This window comes from Diabrotica virgifera, chromosome 4 (genome assembly GCF_917563875.1).
Source record: "Diabrotica virgifera virgifera chromosome 4, PGI_DIABVI_V3a".
Lineage (NCBI taxonomy): Eukaryota > Metazoa > Arthropoda > Insecta > Coleoptera > Chrysomelidae > Diabrotica > Diabrotica virgifera.
This window is the reverse complement of record NC_065446.1, coordinates 3628643-3652717: the sequence shown is the minus strand read 5'-3', so window position 1 is coordinate 3652717 and position 24075 is coordinate 3628643. Positions and strand designations below refer to the sequence as shown.

Here is a 24075-nt window from a genome sequence, read left to right as displayed (position 1 = left end):
CAAATGAAAGAGTTAGCAAAGGACCGCAAGAAATGGAAGATATGCATAGAGGATATAAGGGGTATAAGGAGTTTCGAGAAAGAAGAAGAAAAATAAGAAGAAGATATTATTAATTTCACACCTCCGCTAGTTTTATCTATTTTTATTTCACAACGTATTATATTTTCAGTCTTCTGCATCTCTATATTAGTACTTGGATACTGAAAAAGACTTATCTTGTACCCAATCCACTTCTAAATCCGAATTAAGTATTGCTAATTCTCTCCTCTAATGGAATGTATCCATTAAGTTGGTACTCCCTGCTCCGTGCAACTGATCCAATAGATACGGCATGTGCTCCTCTACGTATAAACCGCCACCGATTGGAATGGCTAATAAAAGTGAGCGCCGACGTATCTACTATGTACATGTAGAGCAGCTACACGGAGTATGGAACACCAACGCCTTATTGGGTGCGTTCACCAGACCAGTGCGCTATGTCAGCGCGCTTTGAAACTGTTTAAGATTTTTCAGGTGAACGTCATGTCAATTTAGGCTAAACTTCAACGTGTTGACGAAGCGGTCGCCATTTTATTGAACGTAGTATTTGCATCGCTTCAATTTTGAACGTGTTTAAGAAATATATTGTAATGGCGCGCTGATTTGAAAATATTTACTTTTACAATGGTTTTAATTATAAAGTAATTGAAACTTAGGAGATACATAATTATATACGCTCACGAAATTGTAAATCTGTGTATTGAGGAACAATATTTTCACTAGTAATACCACTAGAGGTCAAATTATTTGCGGAAATTTTTTGAGATCATGAATATTTTCTAAAAATATTCATGATCAAAAAAAAATTTCCGGATATTAATTTGACTTCGCGTGGTATTCGGTAAGAAAATTCCACACCTTTGCATTTGAAAATCCAAAGCTGCATGAACAGATTAATAGCGCGCCATAGCTTTGTCAGCAATTATTTAGGCTTTCAAATTCGTAATTTCTACTCATTGTAGTTGCATGGGAATACCATTTCAAGATAGAAAATAGTATATTCTTCAATTTTACATAAGTTTTGAGTAACTACAAGTGATAGAAAATGAATCAAAACTAAATTATGTAAACAAATAAAAACCAGTCTGTCAAAAATGTTCTGTTATTGTAAACGTCAAAAAATTTCCACTATAATTCGCTGTTGGGTACCCCACGAGCAAAAAATTTCCGATAAAATACCTCCGTTGCCATGGTGATCTGTCAAAATAACGTATTTTGATTGGTTCAAAATTACAGGTGTGGAATTTTCAACTTAATTCATATGTCTCGTGACAATTATTATTTATTTATGGTGGGAATACTTCACCATCATCCAATGGTTCTGCCAAGTCCAGCACAGCCATGCAGCAGCACTAAAAATTATTTCTTGTTCATGTCATTGTCAAACAACAATAAATGTAGTATTATATTATCCATTTTTGAATTAAATTTGTAGACACATCCAAGTTATCCTTGAACGCTAGCACGATATAAAAATAAAGAAAAACAACGAATCTCGTTTTAGGTTAAGCTCATAATTCATAAAACATGCGAGAACACAAAACAAAACCAACTATGAAAGTGTCAAACGGAAAAAATACCATTCACCAGACTGAACGTAGTTTTAAAGCGCTGAAACACAGTTGTTCAGTTGAAACTTAAACCGATTATTTCTGGTGAACGCAGCCATTATCGTGTATAATAATTTATATATAAATTATTTATACTTGTAGGACGATCTTCAAAACGTGACTCATCAGACTTTCTGTCCGATAATCACTGCATGTCTTTGCAGAGATTGCCAAGATAAATTAACGAGACACGAGTCACAAACTGCAAAATTTTTGTATGATAATAATTAGGTTTCGTTTTTTTAGAAATATTAAAAAGTTATCAAAAAAACAGGTAATAAACTTTCTAATGTAAAAGTGAGTATATTGAATATTCATAAAATACTTTGTACTCTATTGAAACTGATAAAGAATAAGACATATTCAATTTAAATTGCAAATATTGTTTTGGTAATTTTCTAGGTGTAATAAAAAATTTTACGTGTCATCTTGTACGAATTTTTTAGCATTTTACAACAAGGATTCAGATCCGGAAGATCCTGCGTAGACGCCGTATTTTTACTGAGACAAATCACAGAAAAGGCCATTGAGTACAATAAACGAGCATATCTATGTTTCATAGACCTGACAAAGGCTTTCGATAGCATCCAAGTACAAGACGTCTTACATTTACCGTATAGAGGAAACATACCAATCAATAGGTATTATACACACCATCGAAAACATCTACTTTAATAATCGAATACAGGTAAAGATAAATGGAAAACTAACACAGTTTATACCATTACAGAGCGGAGTCAGAAAAGGTGACTCGTTAAGCACACTGCTCTTTAATATAATAATGGACAAAATAATAGAAGCAGTACGTAAAGGTCATGGTTACAGAATGGGGAACAAAGAATTCCAAATATTATGTTATGCAGACGACGCCGCATTAATCGGCGAGACAGACGACGATCTCCAAAGATTAACACACATCTTCAATACAACAGCCAAGAAATACAATATGATAATCTCAGCAGAAAAAAACCAAATGTATGACAACTAAATACTCACTACGATGTAAAATCGAAATTGGTGGGAAAAAGCAAGGTTTAGATACCTGGAAATAGATATAACCAGTTACGGAGATGTTGAAGAGGAAGTACAACAACAAAGCTTAAAAGCAAATAAAGCGACGGGATCTCTTAATGACACAGTCTGGAAGAACAAACACCTAAGACAAGATACGAAATCAAGAATCTTGTAACGTTACAAACGTCACATCTTTGATATTTTATTTTTAAATAATTATTTTACCTTATTTCCTTTAATATTTCATTAATAATTATCTTTATCTACTTATATGCTTTTACTTACCTTGTCATATTGATTATTATTTTTATTACCTTACTTTAGGTACTCGTTATCTGAGTATTTGTTATTTTGTTCGAGATTCAGTTGTTAGTAGCTCCATTAGCTATTTATTTTATTAAGGATGTGATATCCATTATATTTACTTTTTGGTTATATGCCTTCTATATTATATAAATACCAGAATATTTGCAATGCAATTCATTTTTAATATGTCTTACATTATTTGACTATGGTTACTTACTTACTTTTGGATTCTTAGTTAAATTTGATTATTACTTACACTTTATACTACATGTCTTTATCATTTTGAATTAATTTCATACTTTTTTAAAGTACATTTATTTTTTTCCAGAGGTAGATATCCTCTGAAGTCATTTATTTATAATAAATAAATATTTTATAGTGTGATCAATACTACAATTCATTGGGTAATATTTTTATTTTCCCCAGAGTAACATCTGAAAATTATTTTGGTGGAAGGTTTTTGATTTGTTCTGAACGATTACTACTGCATATATTTATTTCTGGTTAGAACTTTGTCTTCATATTTTCTTTGAGAAAAATTGCTCACCTGTGGTCGAAATTTTTCTGACGACTGGAGGGAGTGTGTAACATTCCTGTTTTCTTTGAGAAAAATTTCTCACGTGTGTTCAAAATTTTTCTGATGGGTGAGAGGAGTGTGTAACGTTACAAACGTCACATCTTTGATATTTTATTTTTAAATAATTATTTTACCTTATTTCCTTTAATATTTCATTAATAATTATCTTCTTCTATTTGGTTTACTCATTTCCCCTTTAAAAATCGGTTGGCGCCCTCTTTTATTATCCTCTTTGATTATTCTCTTTGATTATCCTTTTTTAATACCCTCTTTTATTATCTTCTATTTAATATATCTCTTTTCATTTAAATCATCATACTGAACGCACCCTGTATATACTCTCTAAATATCTGTGCTTCAATACTGAACATACCTGCTACTTCATAGTACTTGGTCGTCGTTTCAAATGTCGTTTTCAATGACAGTGTCACTTCATCCGTCATCCCTACCCGCTGACACAAAATCCAAATGGAAGGGAAAAACAAATATATTTAAAGAGATGAGCCCATAAGGCCCTATCTATTTCCATATCATTTCTCTTGGGGTGAGTTCTTATCATATTAATTACGTTTCTACATCTTACAGTTTTTCTAATGTTTTTTTATCTATCCTATCTTTCAATGTCAGACCATGTGTTATGATATTTTAGTTTTGAATATATTATGTTATTTAATTTACATATATGCACGTTTTGTTTACTTCCATTCCAATTTTCATAGTTCATATCTAAGATTAGGACAAGACGAACACACACCTGCACCGAGAGAAAAAAATTCTTGACATAAAGAAACTTTATTAATATTTAAGAAAGATCGACTTGGCATATTGCCTAAGAAATATATCTTTGTATGTAAGATATAATTTTCTAAAATATTTCAAATAAATTCTACTATAGCCAAAGAAATATATCTTAAACATGATTTAACTATCACTTTCTGGCAAACTTCAAACCCATTTATCAGAAAGAAATTACACTTGATGTTAATTAATTTTATTAGTCATAAAAATATATTTTCTACACATTACAAAACTATTCTTTCTGAGCAATAATATTTCTTAGTAAGGAATATTATTATTTTACTATTAATAATTAATGTATTTAATGTTAAGAAATATATTTCGCAGAGATAAACGTATATTTAGAGTTAAGTTAATATTTCTTGAAAATAAAGTGATATTACATACGGCGAAATAAATCATTGTGTTAAGGTAAAATCATTATTTATTAATAACACAATATACAAAACGTTATTATTACGTACAAATATTTTCTCCACTCTTAAACCACTGGCTTCTACACAACAATAAAAGGATGGAGAGGCAAATCCAACTTCCTCAAATTTTCCTTCTTTTGTTAACAGCACTTTGTATATCAGCAATGCACTAAAACAAAATCGTTATGTAGAAAGAGTAAACTTACTTTAATAAAAAAATTTTTATAAAGATATAGATATTTATTTTGACAAATTTAGGAAATACAAAAAAAAACAAATACACGGCCCCACATAAGAACTATTAATACTAATAATAATCAATCATATTTAGTTCAAACATGGCATTATTTAACCTACACATCTTTGTTTATTTTTTTCTTTTTGTTAATGTAATATTAATTATTTATCTGTATAATATTAAGTCACACAATAAACATTGTTTAGCTAAAACAAGAGGGAAAATACAAACAATGAAAACATTGAAGCAGACATAATAATATGTAGTTTTCTTAATTTTTATAATCTAAAAGAGACAGCATACCTAATCATTAAGAAATTTTATTACGGGAAAGTATTATTAGTTTACATCTAAGTCATTTAATATATATTAACTAATTCACGGTTTTCGGCAATAACATTTCTTAACCATAAACATATATTTCTTTTAGACTAACTGATTTCTTTATCTCAAATAAATTAACAGAAAACATCCTCAGCTTTGCACCCGCCATGTTTGATATAGCGTTGTATTGTATATTTTTATAGAAGACGATACATTCAATAAACCTATTATAGTTGATACATAAGTATAGGTACATGTATAAAGTTCTACCATTTCTGGAAGGCCCCGCAGTTGGTTAATAACTCCTTTCTTAATATTGTTCTGAAGCTATATATTAATATCATTCTGTCCCAGCTTTAAATTGTGGCATATTTCCCAGTTAGAATAATAAGCTCCTTTATTTCAGAGTCGTCCATCATTACACCTAAAAAGCATATAAAGATACTATTATGTTTCTTTTTTAACCATTCGGATACGCAACAATATTATTATTACATCTTAAATTACTCAATTTACTTTTATTTAATACCTATATATATGTACGTACCTTCAAAATATCCGTTAATTTTTAAGGAACACCAATAAATCAAAAATCCATCTATATGAACATGAACATATCACGCCATCTTGACAAACACTGACGACTAAATCATAAAAAGTTAATCTGCGCAATTCTTTTGTGGAAGAAAATCTCTTTGCAAGTAACATTTCGGCATTAACGACAAAGTTTTTATTTTATAACCACAGCTACTACAGAGGGTATTTCTGAAGAATTATTTCTTGTGGTTTAAAATATTTATTTGATTGCAAGAAAATTTCTTGTTCACAAATATAAATATGGATTAACTTAACATTATATTTCTTATACTGCAAAATATTTGTAGTTTTCAATTTAAGAAATAAAAACTTTAGGATAAGAAAATTAAATGTAACCATTAATGCATTTCTTAGTATTGAAGAAATTATCTGTAGGAAATTATTGAGTTGTGTTTAAAAAACTCGTTTCTTTATATGTGAACCGGTATGTTTAGGTTAATAGGATATGTTAACTTTTAAGAAATATTGCTCAAAGAAATCGGTGTTTTAGGAGAAAAGAAATTGTTCTCTCGGTGTGAGTGACTGAGCTAAGCTAAGGGTGTAACGATGGCTATCTTGGTTGATTGAGGTAATATTTTCGAATGTTATTTCAATTAGCTGGGGTAGTTCATCGCTTATACTCGTTTCAATCTATAAAGCAGCAATTAGACCTATATTGACGTACATGGCGGAGACAAGACCTGACACATCTAAAATTAGACAACTACTAGAAACAACAGAGATGAAAATACTCCGAGGAATATCAGGGAAAATCTGTTGGATACGGAGGGAAGCGAAAACATAAGAAGATCATGCAATGTAAAAGACATAAATGGATGGGTGACAAAACGGACACAGGAGTGAAACGAACACATTAGTAGAATGGCAGAGGATAGGATAGTACGAATAGCACGAGATAAGTCACCAAATGGTCGAAGAAGTATTGGCAGACCATGAAAAAATGGTGCGAAAACTTAGACAATTTAGGAGGCTAATATTTAATAAGAAACAGGCTTTAAAACCTACATACAAGAAGGAAGAAGAGGAAGAACATTCTCTATTCCAATATTTAAAGTATATCAACACGTTCGGTAGGGATCTGTGATCTATGGAGTCAGACCGATCCCGAAGCCACCATCTCTTACCTAAGCTCATCTATAGGACAGTTCAATACACTAACGTATTGTAGTCCAGTAGATTCATTTAAATTATGTATTTCTTTTAAAAGTGTCTATCTTCTAGAGATGTTGGCGATCCAATTGACATCTATTTATTATATTCACAGCAGCTCGAAATAGATCAGTTGACGTTAAACCAGTTCACTTTCTAAGATTGGCCAGCCAGGATTTATACGTCTACGTCCAGGGCCTCTTTTGCCCCCAATCTTGCCTTGTAGAATGAACTGTAGCAGTCAATATTTATTATTACACATAACGCGGCCGAAATAAGCTAATTTTCTATTCTTTACGGTGTTTATAATTTCTTTGTATTTTCTTAACTTCTTAAGAATATTTATGTTAGTTGTGTGGTGGCACATTTCAAATGCCTCTAATCGTTTTATGGCAATCTGTAAGATTCCAGCTTTCTACTCCGTAGAAGAGGACACTAAAGAAGAAACACCTAAAGAATTCTTATTCGTATATTCATACTTAAAGATAAGTTGCAGACAATCTTCCTAAGACTGTTAGAAGACCTGCTGGCTTTTTAAATACGAGTTTTTATTTCATAGTTGTCAACCCAACTATCCTTAATATTGCAGCCAAAATGGCATATTTTCTGCACTCTATCTTACGGTGTATCGCTTATTGTAATTTGGGCGTTTATATTGGTGTTGCTACTAATGATCATTATTTTTGTTTTATTACAATAATTTAGTTTTAGACCGTATTTGTTACTTGTTTCTACAACATTATCCATCATCCTTTGATGGATAAGGTTACTGCGCACTATCTTCCAGCAGTACTGTATCGCTTGCATATCTAATCTTGTTTATAAGTTGGCCATTTACTGCAATACCATCTTTTGATTCGTCCAAGGTCTCTCTAAAGATGTTTTCAGAGTATATGTTGAATACTGCTGGTGACAGTATGCAACCCTGTCTAACTCATTTTCCGACTGTGAAGATCTCAGACAGCCCATTTTCGGATCGCACTGTTGCTTTTTGTTAGAAGATATAAGTTTGAGATCAGTCTCAGTGACGTCCAGAACACGGTTCAGCGGGTTCCACGGAACAAGGGCCGGACCCCGCAGGGGCCCTCTTTAACGCACTGATTTTTGCTTCGAGGAAGAAATAGAAATCGAAAAAAAATCGGTCACTTACCGTAACTCGAAAATTCAAAATGATATATTTGCTTGGAAACTCAGTTAAAAGTGAATTACTTCATAATATTAGTGCATATCCATTTTTTCGATAATATTATAGATACAACTCAAAACATTTCAAAAACAGACCAACTTAGTTAGTTTTTCGATATGTAGAAATTGTTTATGCCGAAGAAAATGTCTTGGATGTTGTAATTAACGAATCATTTTTTTTAAACGCTTTTATTTAGTTCAATAATTTGCGTCAAATTTTGAGACGTTAATTTGAGTGCCTTTTCTCCAATGCAAATGAATGAAAATTTGCAGACATTTGCATTCGCGGGAACAATACACGAATAATCAATAAAACATTTTTTTTATGTTTATTAATTGTTTAAATAAAAAAAAAACGATTTTAAAGGAAAATATTTAAATTCTCTTGTTTTTTACAATGTAAAAACTTGAAACTTTTACGTGTTGTAGCTAATGATATGAACTATACATAATTTAACTTTTTACGTTAATTGTTTACGTTATGCTTCATAAATCAACAATACAGTTTCAAATTTTTTGCCGATTCCGACTAATTTTCATGTTAGTGCATCATATGTTTTATACATATTTTAAGAAACATGACGATATATTTTAATGTTTGAAAAGTGTAAGACTAAAAAGTAAAAAATAAAAAATATAAAAAAAAATTTTAAGAAACGCTTTTCTTCAGTTACGAGTGACTAAAATTAAAAATATTATAAAAAAATCAGCTAAAAAGCAAAAAATAGAAAAAGAAATTGAAAAAATCTAACACATTGGTTAAAGAAAAGCGTGGGGCGAAAACCGTTTATTCGATGAAGTCGCGCCACGCTTTTCTTTGACGAATATGTTAGGTTTTTTCAACTTCCTTTTTTATATTTTGCTTTTTAGTTGATTTTTTTTAATATTTTTAATTTTATTCGCTCGTAACTGAAGAAGAGCGTTTCTTAAAAAATGTTTTTTCATATTTTTTTATTAGAATTTGTTTCGATAACTGACCAAACTTCGTGTACACTTAGCAATAAAATTTTGGCCGAAATAACTAAATTTAATTGTTGGAAAAACTCGCATTTTCCGGAGAAAATTTTCGTCGAAGTAAATCGGGAAAAACACGTCTCTATGCAGAATTTAATTACAGTGAATTTTTATTTGAGTGTTTTTGGTTTAAAGTTAAAGTCTTTGGAGTTATAAAGCAAAAATTTTAAAAAATACACGATTTTCGGGCGCCATTTATTATATGCATAGACAAATTTCGGGGTCAGGGACGTAATGGCCCAGCAAACATGAGTGGCGTTTATAATAGCGTTCAAGCCAAAATTTCGAAAGATATCAAAACGCTCCTCATGTTCGCTGCGCTTCATATAGTCTTAACTTAGTTGTAAATGATTCAGTCAAAAATTTTTGTTTAAAATTTACTCTGATCATTGATATGTGTTCAATATTTTTAAATGTTTATTCCACATTTTTTTGTTTTGCACCAGCTTCGTGAATTTTATTTTGATAAACGTCGTGTTTGGTTATTTTAATCAAACTATTAATCTTATTTCTATAGTTTTTATTAACAACATTAAGTATTAGCGAAAATTGCTTTATTAATTTCTTTTTAAGAAAATCTCGTCGTTTGATTAAAGATGTCAGCCCCACCGTTATCCAAGGTTTTATTTTTGATATTTTTTTATTTAGGCGTTGTATTTTCCTAGAGGTTGGTATGTAATTATTTAACTTATTTTTAAATGTATCATATACAATTTAAGAATTTATTTTTTTCATATAAATATCATTCCAATGTGCATTTTTTAAAATCTGTTTTAGTTTTCCGATATTAAGGGTATAAGAGCAAAATGTCGCCTGTCAAAATTTTCAATGTGTTTTAAATGTCTTCTATTGAAGAAAAATGTCTTCTAGTGGGAAAACTAATAAGTATTTTTGAAAAATTTAAACGCAGAATGAAAGATTACGTTATTACTGAGGGCCGAAAGTCCCTAAAAACGTCTATAGTGTTTATTTTAATAAGTTACAGGAATGAAGAAAAGAGAAAATTTAGTGTGACTTTAGTTTCAAATATCTCTTTTAAAAGAAATTTGTAGTTATTTTAAAGAACTTTCGGACCTCGGTAATAATGCAGTTTTTCATTCTGCGTTTAAATTTTTCAAAAATATTTATTAGTTTTCTCAGGATTCGAAAAAAAAATGAATACATTTAAAACACATTAAACATTTTGGCAGACGACATTTGGCGCTCATTTCCGGACTTATTGTGGACATATATTTTTTCACCCCCAAGAGGGGGTGAAAGTCACCCCCAGGGCAAAAGCACACATCGGCACAACATCACTTTTTTTCTTTGACATGTAAGCTATACGTACGCCAAATTTTATGTCAATCCAAGCGATTCTTTAAAATTTAGAGCAAAAACCGTGAAAGAATACTAAATCATAAGTCAGATCACTTAATACTTTCATGTAAATAATTATGATATAAATACCTATTCCACAAAATATAATCAAACAACTGTGGCGTTTTATTTTTTTTTCTCGATATCGATATTTTCAATAATATCGAGGCAAGCGTATCGACAATACAAGAGTATTGTATTGATTTCAGATGAGTATCATATCGACATTAATATTGCTAAGGTATGTATTACGATATCAATACAATATTGATATTTTTATCGAATATCGTGAAGCTCTAACCACATTTCAAATGACTCTCGCTTATTTATGTGTTTTTGCTTTCATGTGTAGCTTTGAAGTCCATATTGCAGTATCGAGAACACGTGGCATCTCAAAGCTCTTACTCTCAGTTCTAACACAAGGTCTTTATACTCTGGGCTAATTAGCAACATACAAGGAAAAGTTATTTACCAGCAATTTTATTGCTGGAATCGAATCTTATTATTGTATGTATTAATAATATAGGTATGCAAAATCCGCAGATAGTGTGCTACTTTTTTTATAAACAAAATGGCGCCCGAAAATCGTGTGTTTTTTTTTCAATTTTTGCTCTATAACTCCAAAGATTTTAACTTTACACCAAAAATACTCAAATAAAAATTCACCGCAATTAAATTCTGCATAGAGATGTGTTTTTTCCGATTTACTTCGACGAAAACTTTCCCCGGAAAAAGCTGGTTTTTCCAACAAAATCTTTAATTTTCAACTAAACTTTTAGATAAGTAATTGTTAATCAATAATTAAATAACTTGGTAATATAAAAGCCCTTTTCGTATAGATTATAATTCCAGAATCTGATGGAAATCGAATGAACAGTTTAGCAACAATTGAATTGTTAATTAAAAATTTACGGTCACTATAATAACGACAACAATTATGATGCATAAGAATAACTATGATTTTTTCATAAAAAGACACTATACCTATCTAATGTACTTTACAGAATTGAATTGAACTATTTAAGCGGCCTCAGGAATATTTTAAAATTATAAACAATTTTTGGCATATAAACAAATAGAATATCTCGGGAAATATTAAATTTAATTGTGAAAACCATATTCGAAAACCAGTGGCAGAACGCTTCTTTTAAAAGAAAAAACGTTTAACCTTTAACTACACGCGCTGGCGTATTTTGTACGCCAGATATAAGAATTCTACTGCAAATATATTTAAAAATTTAATTTTTGACCTTGTTTATCTCTCTAACCTATCACTGGAATGTGTTTTACAATTTGGTTTTAGTTTCGTTATAATCGGCGTTCTGAGAAGATCGTAATTTACATTTTATTATTTGTTGTTTCCGGTGGTGGACAATATACGCCACGAATATATTAATATAAGTAGTAATGTAAGTATATATTTCAATTGTTTTTTAGTAATTATGGTACAAAATATATTTTTCTTTATAAACAATACTTTTTCTCCTGTAAAAAATCACATTTCAAAAAATTTTTTATTAAAGATTTTATTTATTATGGAATCCAGTTATTCCATGATTCCAGTTATAAATCACAATTGGCTTACTGAGAAGGAACTCCAAGTATTCACTGATGCCGAATAAGGTTTATAACAAACAATTAAGTGTATTATTTCAAAAAAAAATAAACAAATCCGCTGTTTTTACGTGTATTTTCCTGTGGCGTGTAAAGTACGCCACGCGTGTAGTTATGTTATAATTTGATGCGCGGGTAGTTAAAGGTTAATTATGACGAGTGGTTCCTCAGATACAACCGGTCAAAGTTGACTGGAATTTACGGCAAATATATAAACAATAGGATCATAATTTTCGAACCATCACCTTTTTATTTTTGTCCTCTTTCTCCACACCAACTTTCATATTTTTAAAATACTTATAACATATATTATTATAATAAAAACTATCGCTAATACGTGTGAAAATTGCCAAAAATAGCAAAATTCCAATCAAAAACTGGGTTGGAGAAAATGTAACCCTCACAGTTCAAAATCGGTATACGTTAAAAAAATGCATTTTCTCGGCTTCCCATGGAGCAATTTCCTTCATTCTTTTTTTGTTCCCTAATAACTCGAGTAGAGCCATCGAACTAACGTATTATTAAATGTCAAACTTGCTTTTGTTTTGTTATAATAGATTAATTAATTTATAAGAACAGAAAACTACATATTTTTTTCCAGTTGTAAGCTTTTTTTTAGATAAACTTACTACAAGTGTACCTTTTAAAGTTAAAAACATAAATATTCTCATTTAAAAGCTGTATAATTATTTAAACAATTTTTATTTAAACAAATTAAAATATTGTGTTATAATAAATAAATTAATTTTTATAACAAAACAAAAACAAGTTTGACATTTAATAATGCACTAGTTCGATGGCTCTCCTCGAGTTACTTGGGAACAAAAAAAGAATAAAGGAAATTGCTTTATGGGAAGCCGAGAAAATCCATTTTTTTAACGTATACCGATTTTGAACTTTGAGGGTTACATTTTCTCCAACCAAATTTTTGATTGGAATTTTGCTATTTTTGGCAATTTTCACACGTATTATCGATAGTTTTTATTATAATAATATATGTTATGAGTATTTTAAGGATATGAAAATTGGTTTGGAGAAATAGGTCAAAAATAAAAAGGTTATGATTTAAATAATATGATCCTATTGTTTATATCTTTGCCGTAAATTCCGGTCAACTTTGACCGGTTATATCTCAGGATATACTCATCATAATTAAACGTTTTTTCTTTTAAAAGAAGCATCCTGCCGCTTTTTTTCGAATACCGTTTTCACAATTTAATTTAGTTTAATATTTCTCGAGATATTCTATTTGTTTATAAGCCAAAAAATTGTTTATAATTTTAAAATATTTCTGAGGCGGCTTAAATAGTCCAATTTCAATTCTGTAAAGTACATTAGATAGGTATAGTGTCTTTTTATAAAAAAATTATAGTTATTCTTATGCGTCATAATTATTGTCGTTATTATAGAGACCGTAAATTTTTAATTAACAATTCAATTGTTGCTAAACTGTTCATTCAGTTTCCATCGGCTTCTGGAATTATAATCTATACGAAAAGGGCTTTTATATTACCAAGTTATTTAATTATTTATTAACAATTACTTATCTAAAAGTTTAGTTGAAAATTAAAGATTTTGTTGGAAAAACCCGCTTTTTCCGGGGAAAGTTTTCGTCGAAGTAAATCGAAAAAAACACGTCTCTATCCAGAATTTAATTGCGGTGAATTTTTATTTGAGTGTTTTTGGTGTAAAGTTAAAATCTTTGGAGTTATAGAGCAAAAATTGAAAAAAACACGATTTTCGGGCGCCATTTTGTTTATAAAAAAGTAGCACACTATCTGCGGACTTTGCATACCTATATTATTAATATATAAAATAATAAGATTCGATTCCAGCAATAAAATTGCTGGTAAATAACTTTTCCCAAAAATGGCCTATTCTCCGATAATCAGCCCAGACTATTATTGCAGTGAATTGTTTTCATTGTTACAAACACATTTCTTGGTAATTCTATCCTGGCCCAATTTCTATCAGTACATTTCTCAAAAGTATGCTTGTTCGTATGTTTGAATGTTTTGTATCTTCTTCAAGTGTAATCTCCACGATGGAGGTCGGCAATCATTATAGCTATTCGGTCTTTAGAGCCGGCTGCTCTGAAAAGTTCATTTTATTTACATCCGTACCATTCTCTGAGGTTGCGCAGCCATGATATTCTACATCTCACTATGATTATTTTTCCTTGGATCTTTCCTTGCATAATTAGTTGAAGAAAGTTGCATCTCTCTCCACGTGTAATTTGTACGATATATTCCAATTTTCTGGTTTTGATTTTATTTAAGACATCCGTTTCTTTATTTATCTTTCTTAGAACCTCTTTGTTTGTGATGTGTTCTGTATAGCATATTTTCAGAATTCCTCTACACACCCGCAATTCGAATGATTCCGTATTTTGGATACATGTAAATAATTTATAAAACACAAAAGTTAATTGTAATAATTTATTTACCCTTATATTATTTTATATTACTGTATTTAATTTTCTTTTACTGATACCATGGCTTAGGGAAGGTTGGCATTGTAAAATTAGGGAAAATAGGCCAAATACTTCGCGTGGGATAAGTGACAGGTGTTGGTTTAGTCCAGGGTACCCAGCTTGTTGGTGGCACAGTAGCAGTGGTTGCCGGATAACTGTCTGTTGTACCTATGCTAATTACCGGTATACCCAAGTTTGGAAACAATTTAGATGTTATAGACGAGATCAGTTTACCGATATCGTTTGATAAATAGAAAGCATCTCCACCCAAAAGACCTGGCAGTGCATCTAAAATGCTGTCTGTAAAAAAAGAACATAATATTAAGAACCAATCGTATAAATAATTACTAAACAACGCAGCTAATGCAGGGCCGTAACTACTATTGGCCCCCGGCCCCCGGTCAAGAGGGCCCCCGCAGGTTCCACCAATGGGGTGGCCGTGCATAGATTGTAATAAGGTCAAATAAACTTTTTAACGTACTTTCAGTCAAGTTCTACTTCGAGTTGTCCGATTGTAATAATATAAGTACAGGCATAATAATTTTAACAACTTCAATGATCGATTTTAACCTGTTTCACCTGCACCATTATAAAAAATTGTGTCTCAAAATCTCTCCATGAAGTCACCTAATTTTCTTTGCTTTCAAACCACAAAGCAGCTCTGGCTTTTAGATGGATTCTTATAATTTATTTGCAGGCTTCCAAGTTCTGCATATGTTAGAATTTGTTTTTTAAGATTTTAATGAAAGGTACGGGATGTCGTTTTCTAATATCCCCGCCAAATTGGATTCTGCGCTCATTAGAGCTGTGTACAATTACTTCCCGACGCGAGACGGTGTCCTCCTTTTTAACATTTTCCTATCTACTTCAATTTTTCTTCCACTTTTTCCATATCGAATTTTAACGCATTCTTGAATTTTTCTTCCACCTTTTCAATTTTTGTATCTTTTCAGCAATCTGCTTTATCTCTTCCTGCATTTTCCCTCAATAAACCTTCATATCTTCATATTTTCCAACTCCCAACAAACCGCATCGTTCGCTGGGAGGCACTGAACTGAAAGATGTTCCTCGAAAGTGACTCTAAAACCTTTCAATCCAACACGCTGGGCTGGAAAATTTGACGCAGTTAATGCATTGAAACACGGACTTCGCGATGTTTTGAAGTGCATTCTAAGTCTAGTTATGACAAGTAACAAAAGAAATAAAATAGACGAAGCAGCACAACTGAAAAAGAAACTAGAATCATTCAAATTTATTTTGTTACTAGTTGTGCAAAATTAAATCCTTGAAATCCTCAACATAGTCTTGAAAACACTGTAAGAAGAATTTTTGAACATTTTAACAGCTTACAGTTTACTTGAAGAGAGCCTGTTAAAACTAACTGTCATGAGAGGACAATTTAAAACCGTCTTTAAAGAGGCTTCAAATATGTGTCAACGTTGGGGAATGCCAGTAGGGTTCGCTCCAAAAAGAATGCAGAAGACGAAAAAACATTTCGATGAACTGTGCGAAGATGAAACACTGCAAGATCCCAAGTCATGGTTTAGAGTAACCGTGTTTTACTCAATGATCGACACATTATGTTATCAGCCAGTCACTCGATTTCAAGGAATGAAAGCAGTGTTAGATACGTACCTAATCGTTCAACCTGATGTTATATTGAATGCAAACGAACAAGACCTTCAAAACAAAGCAATTAAATTCGTAAAACATTTTCCAGATGATTTCAGATAAGAGATTGGGGTTTTACCCTCCTTCTGATGGGGGGTAAACCACCAAGACCCCCAGTAGGGGGCACCCAGATCACGTTTGCCCCGGGGCCCACCAATATCGTACTTACGGCCCTGAGCTGATGCTACATTTTTAGTCAATAAAGCCTTGTTTTTATTAGTAGAATTAGCGGTCTAATAATCTGGGCAAGTACTAACAATCCCTGCAGTTCTATTAATGAAAACGTAATTGGTCGAACAAAGTACTAGATTATCGTAGAGTAGAGTACCTAGAGTTAAAACGGGTACTCTAGCAAGTAGACTAATTTGGCTAAAAAGCATGCTAGTGTACTCGACCGCTAACTCTAATCAAAACAAGGCTTACCTGCGTATCTCTCAATTTAAAGATATTTGTGCATGTATTTTAGTACCTTAAGTCATTTACAAAAAATTATGTTTAATAATCCATGTCTCCATGTCAACAAGAATTGTTTTATATTAATGAATGCACTTCTTGTGCATGGGATCTATCTATCTTCCTATGTATTTTATTCCGCTGCCTCTGTCTATAGGTTCTATTATGAGTTGTCCTTCTATTATAACTTTAATTTTTGTTGGTTTGGTAGATGTTTTCAATAGTTTTTATGCTATCTAGGGAAATTTCTTTATTATATAAAAGATGAATTACATCTTCGAGTCCTACTCTATCAAATGCTTTTTTCAATTCAATCAGACATAAAAATGCTAATTTATTATACGCTAGGAATTTCTTAGTAATTTGTTTTATGACAAATATTATGACGAATATTGTACACGATCTTCCAGTACGAAAACCCTTTCGATCATCTACTAAACTTATCTTTTGATTACTTCTTGTAAAATTTTAGTTGTGAGTTTTAGGTCCGTAATTAACAAGTTGATACCTCTGTAGTTTTCTGGCTGGTTTTTATCTCCTTTTTTGAATAGTAAAATTAGTTCGCTGGTTCTCCATTCTTCTGGTATTTTATTGTGTTTTATATCTTTCTTATTTAATGTTCAGTTATTGCTGCTCTACAATATTTCTTTAATTCGTTATGTATTCCTTCTTTATTTGCAGATTTTCAAGTGTTTTCGACTTCCTGTGTACTTATACATATTAAATTTGGTTCTAGATCAACGATCAAATTAGAGAAAAATTACCAAAGAGCTTTGTTATTTCGAATGATAAATAGATCTATAATAATATTTGCGCGGCCGAATTTTTAAAAATAAAAAATATTTTAATTACTTTTAATATTCAAAAATCCCTCAAAAGAAAATTCAGCTAGGAACTGGAATGAAGCTAAAACATAAACATGCTATTAGTAGTCCAGGGCGGATCTGTTTTGAGATGGACGTTGAGAGGTGACTCAAATTTTTTTGCAGAAATTGCTTGAAAATAACTCAAATAATAATATTTGAGTTATCCTCCCTCTCAAAAAGGTCCGGAACATTGTTTAAATAATCAAAATGTCAAAAATTGAAGGAAAAATTCGATTTTTTTCTTCGTTTTTTGATTATAACTTTAAAAGTGTTCATTTCCGAGAAAAGTTGTACTGACATAAAAGTTGCGTATTTAAATTTTCTACAATATAAAATTGGTTAAAAATTTAAAAAATAGTCACCCTAGTTGCAAAATAGCAATAATTGCGAAAAAACCATACAAAAACAAGTATTCGCATTTTACGTTTTTCAACCATTTATGATACACGTAGGAGCTTCATATTTCACCCAGAAAAACTTTATAATACAGTAAAACAATACTGTAAATTTCTTTAAGATCGGTTTAACAGATTTTGCAAAATAAATTTTGCAATCCAGCTTTCGCAAAAAAAATTAATTTTTTCAAAATGTTACAGGACTTAAAATAAAGCAGATAGCAAGTTAAAAAAATTTTTGCTTATAGAAGTGTACTGTACCTTTCATTTGCAATTTTCAAAATTAAAATCGATTAATTATCACGGTGTCAGAAAATTTTTGAAATAAACAATAATTTTTGGTGCTACGCGCAGGACAGCGGTGTTCGATTCACACAAGTTGATTTCCACCAAAATGTCTTCCAATCTTTATCTCATATATTATTTTCTTAGTCTATATTTTGTTGTATTTTAATATTTTAATTCCACAAAAATCAAACTAATTTTATTATTGTTTGTGAAATATTGTTTAAACAATTGCATATGTTTAAAAATAATAAACTTTTATTATTTAAGTTAAAATATATGAACAAAGAAAGTTTTTGCTAATAAAATTGTTATATCAAAGGATAGAGTACGTGTTTTTATTTTGCAATAAACAAATTTATTTATTTATATCGAAATGTAATAAAAATTAAAATGTATCAATAATTATCAAAGGTCATTGGAATGCCCAATCAGAGCAAACTATCCGCTGTCCTGCGCGTAGCACCAATAATTAATGATTAATTATTTATATGGGAAATAAGCCACAATTAAAATGAAAAAAATAATTTTATTAACGTTTCGACGCCCAAATCGGGTGCCGTTGTCAAAATACAAAATATTACTAAAATAAACAAAAGTGTTGTTGCTAAGCAAAAAAATTCTTCTAATAATTTATTTAATCTCACTCATTTATATTGGCAATTCAGACATATATTATACATTTTAAAGTAGAAGACTTTAAAATGATATTGCCAATATTTATGAGTTGCGTTCCTGGGACGACTTACTGAAAGATAGTTCATTCGATTACATGAAATTAACCCCAACTCAAGAATATCCGTCATAAAAAATTATAGCATGTGATATGTCTTTAAAAAGACAACCAAATGCAACGACAGTAAAATTCTCGAGTTAGAGATTTCATAGTAAATCACAAGGGAAAACCAGGAAAAACCCTGTGATACTATCCCGACATCGTAAGTATTTGGTCTTACATTAATTTACTCTCAAAAAATAATACCAAATTCTGACTTGTAACATGTTTAAATTATAAATAATATTAATAATACTAGATATATAAGTAATACTAAAATATAAAATATGTACTAGCTCGATATTATTGACTTACTAATCTTGGTATTTTCTTTTTATTGACTTCCTCTTTCAGTATGGGTAACCACATCCTACTGCATTCTACCGAGGAATTTGCGACACAATTGGTTTCATTTAGCATAATTAGAGCCGCTTCTTTGATTTTTCTCTTTTTACTATCTGATTCTTTCATGACTATACTTGAATCTCTCCACTGAACTCTATGTTCATTATCCCATGCGTGTTGACATATTTGAGATCTCTCAAATTCTCTATTTTTAATATAAGATTGATGTTCACTTATTCTAACGTCTAATGGTCTTGATGTCTCACCTAAATAAAATTGTTCGCATTCACAAGGTATTTTATAAATGCAATTCTTTGTTCTTGCTTGATCATTGTTAGGTTTAGTTTTAGATAGAATAGATCTCAATGTGTTTGTTGTTTTGAATGTTGTTGAAATGTTGAATTTATTTCCTATTGTTTTAAGTTTCTCGGATAGTCCTTTTATATATGGTATTGATATTTTCCTCGTATTATTTCTGGTGAATGTTGTAGGATCCCGTTCTAAGCTGTTCTGTTCCATTCGATCCAATCTTGACAATTCCTTATTTATAAACGATAAAGGATAATCATTTTTTAATAAAACAGATGTTAACAATTGTTTTTCTGCTAAAAAGGAATTTTCGTTAGAACAAGTAATTTTGGCTCTATCATATAAGGATTTAATGATTCCCTTTTTAACGTTGATGTTGTGATTTGACTTGTAATTGAGATATCTGTTGGTGTGTGTTGGTTTTCTATACACTTGAGTCTCATATCTAATATCCTTCTTTGAGATCAAAACATCGAGGAAAGGTAGGCTGTTATTGTATTCCTTTTCCATTGTAAATTTTATTGTCTCTTCTTGATCGTTTATAATATTCAGGAACGTATCCAACAATTCTGATCTATGAGGCCATATTGAAAACACATCATCTACATATCTCCACCATACTGTGGGTTTTAAATTTTGTTTAGAAATAATATTAGTTTCGAAATCCTCCATAAATATATTAGCCAATAATGGAGATAAAGAAGAGCCCATTGCTAGACCAAAATTTTGTTTATAGAATTCATTGTTTAGTTGAAAATAGGTATTATGGGTACATAATGTCAATAACTCCATTATAGCTGATACATTTAGTCTTGTCCTAGTTGCCAATGTATTATCATTAAAATATTATTAAAATTATTTTTTTCATTTTAATTGTGGCTTATTTCCCATATAAATAATTAATCATAAAAATGCCACAAGGAAATAGCTTCAGAACAACACCAATAATTAATGTTTACTTATTACCGATTTTAATTTTGTAAAATTGCAAATGAAAGGTACAGTACACTTCTATACGCAAAAAAAATTTCAACTTGCTATCTGCTTTATTTTCAGTCCTGTAACATTTTGAAAAAATGAATTTTTTTTACGAAAGCTGGATTGCAAAATTTATTTTGCAAAATTTATTGAACCGATCTTAATGAAATTTACAGTATTGTTTTATTGTATCATAAAGTTTTTCAGGGTGAAATATGAAGGTCCTAAGTGTAGCATAAATGGTTGAAAAACGTAAAATACGAATACTTGTTTTTGTATGTTTTTTTCACAATAATTGCTATTTTGCAACAAGGGTGACTATTTTTTATATTTTTAACCAATTCTATATTGTAGGAAATTTAATTACGCAACTTTTATGTTAGTACAACTTTTCTGGGAAATGAATACTTTTAAAGTTATAATCAAAAAACCAAGAAAAAAATCGAATTTTTCCTTAATTTTTTGACATTTTGATTATTTAAACAATGTTCCGGATATTTTTGAGAGGGAGGATAACTCAAATATTATTATGTGAGCTACTTTCAAGCAATTTCTGCAAAAAAATTTGAGTCACCTCTCAACGTCCAAATGTACTAATATTTTTACAGATGCGCCCTGGTCTATAGGTATACATTTTGTCCAAAGTACGGTATGCGGCAAAATAAACAGTACTGAAATGCGTTTGCCTCAAATTTATATTTATGATACGCCGAAAATGACCGAAACGTACTGAGTGGATTCCGAATGTCGTTATAACGTATCTAAATGTCATGTTACTGTTAGGCGCTTCAGGGTAGTTATCAGTTTTGCAGAAAAAAATTTTATCGTGGAGTATTATCTTCGGCCATACGGAAAAGGTTTCGTAAATGGTCCAAGCTTGAAATCAACAATGGTTTCAGCAGGAGACAGAAAGTCTCTTCGAATACTGCGCGACGTTATGAATAATGAATACGAGGTTCATAACGTCGTTATGAATAATGTTGGCAAGGCTACATCATATGTATATAAAATATATAAATAATAATAAACATTTTAGTATTCATTTCAGAACTATTTATTTGGCCGCATACTGTATATTTTAAAAATGGACACTTTAAAGAAATAAATAACAGAAATGCAGCTCTGCTTTTCTGGTAGAAGTAGAGTCATATATTTATACCATTTTAATTGATTTCATTATCCCATTAGCACGTGGCCTATTTGTATGTACGTGCCAATGCAGTGTGGACTTACAATTTTTACTGCGTGTATCAATCAACTAGAACTAATTCGATTACAAACCAATGCATGGGAGAATTTTGAACAAATGGTTGAACACGTCCTCGCTTACAATTCGTATATTTTGTTAGTCTTTTTTCGGCAAAAACTTTTTATACAGGGTACACTCGAACCCGCTTATTGGAATAGTCTTCCTGTTAAGTAAAAATATCCCTTTAACCGGGATATTCCAATAACCGATCATTGGTGGCGGCATAAGTATACCGATTAGGTGTAATAATAGTAGAGTCTAACAAGGTATACAGTGATGAGCGCGCTAATAACCGGAAAAATAGCTCAAAAGAAAACATAATACATTGCGAAACAAAGAGAGATGAAGCTAGTGGTGGTGGAAATTATCGTTATAAACGTATAAATTAACATTTCATTACATAGTTTCCCATCTTTAGACGTATCAGAGGAGTATGCAAATATCACTGTTACAGTAGAATTTTATAAAATACTCCTGTCACAGACGTCTAAGAGTGGGAAACTATATAATGTAATGTTAATTATTTATCAGTTTCTAACGATTATTTCATTCAAAGGAGATTCTGACCAATAGAAAGTTACAGAAATAAAAATTAAACTGATTATTTTTTGATGATTTTAACTTCCAATCTTATAGTAAGATATTTGATCACGTGTTTAATTCTGTCCAATCAGATTAACATTATACTGAGAATTATCTACTGTAGGAAATTACCGATAGAATTTTTTAAGTAGATTGTTTCTGTTTAATGGCAACCAGTTTCCTAGTTTTGACAACTGTCGCATTTAAGAAAATATCCATAATATACGCATTAAAAAATAATCTTACGAATATCACACGACAGTAAGAATAAATAAGAAAATAATGCTTCATTTTTACTCAAATTTGTTGTTATTGGGCAATAGCCACTCGAGCCCTGCGGGCTCTCGTGTCCATTGCCAGACAACAAATTTTCGAAAAACTGTCGCCTTATTTTCAATTTATCCTCACTCTCTTGTGCTATTATACCCGATAATTTTTGATAATATCCCGTCGTCAAGTATATTACGTGAGATGCCCTTCGTTGCTACTAAAAAATACATTCCGTGACATTAATGACAAATAATGTTTTAAAAATTATAAAAGTGATGACTTTCAACCGTCAAATATTTTTATAACAACTGTTTTTTTAATTGTACTAATTTGTACTTACATAAATAAATTACAATAAAATTTTGGTTTTGAACAGTTTTATTCATGAAATAATCGCAACAAATTATAATCGATCTCTAAAATTATTATCAAATTTTTGCCCTCGTGACACTTTGATATAATTTCACTCGCCTTCGACTCGTGAAATTAAAACTGTCAAAGTGTCACTCAGGAAAAATTCGGTAATTTTAGAGCTCTTGTTCAATTACTACTGATAATTTCCACCTCCACTACTTTTATCTCTTTTTGTTTCGCAAAATATTATGTTTTCCTTCTTTTGAGCTATTTTACCAGTTATTAGCGCGCTCATCACTGTATAAGAGAGTCATTATTATTAAGCTGAGCAGGATCCTATTGTCCGAATTGTAAAATTAAGTAAACAAGGGATCATTTCATAAAACAGGTTTATCCCTTGTTTATAGAATATCACAACTCTGACAATAGCTCCCCGATCTGCTGAATATTAATGACTCTTTTAAATAGTCTGTCAAACTCTACCTGCAATTTAACAAAACAGTGGTGAGCCTGCTTATAACCGGCAAAATAACGTAAAAGATGGAAAACATAATACATTGTAAAATAAAAAAAGATGAAACTAGTGGAGGTGGAAATTATCGATATAAACGTAATAATTAACATGACATTACATAGTTTACCATCTTTATATGTCTGTGACAGTAGCATTTTATAACATTCTCCTGCCAGAGTGATAGTTGTCATACTCCTCCGATACGTCTGAAGGTGGAAAACTATATAATGTTATGTTAATTTATACGTTTACATCGATAATTTCCACCACTACTAGTTTCATCTCTTTTTACTTCACAATGTGTTTTACATGTCTG

The 24075-nt window shown here is 30.7% G+C and overlaps 1 protein-coding gene across 2 annotated transcripts in view; it reads right to left on the bottom strand.

Moving 5' to 3' along the window:
- Positions 1–14664: 14664 nt before the first annotated feature.
- Positions 14665–24075, bottom strand: part of LOC126882879 (uncharacterized) — a 73036-nt gene continuing 63625 nt past the window's right edge. The window contains exons 19-20 of one of the 2 annotated variants that reach the window (XM_050647937.1): positions 17690–17743; positions 14665–15013 (exon numbers count right to left, since the gene is read on the bottom strand). In XM_050647937.1, coding sequence (XP_050503894.1) covers positions 14724–15013; positions 17690–17743 — 344 coding nt within the window. In that variant the 3' untranslated portion in view covers positions 14665–14723. The remainder of the gene's footprint in view (positions 15014–17689; positions 17744–24075) is intronic. The other variant, XM_050647938.1, reaches the window with a different exon arrangement.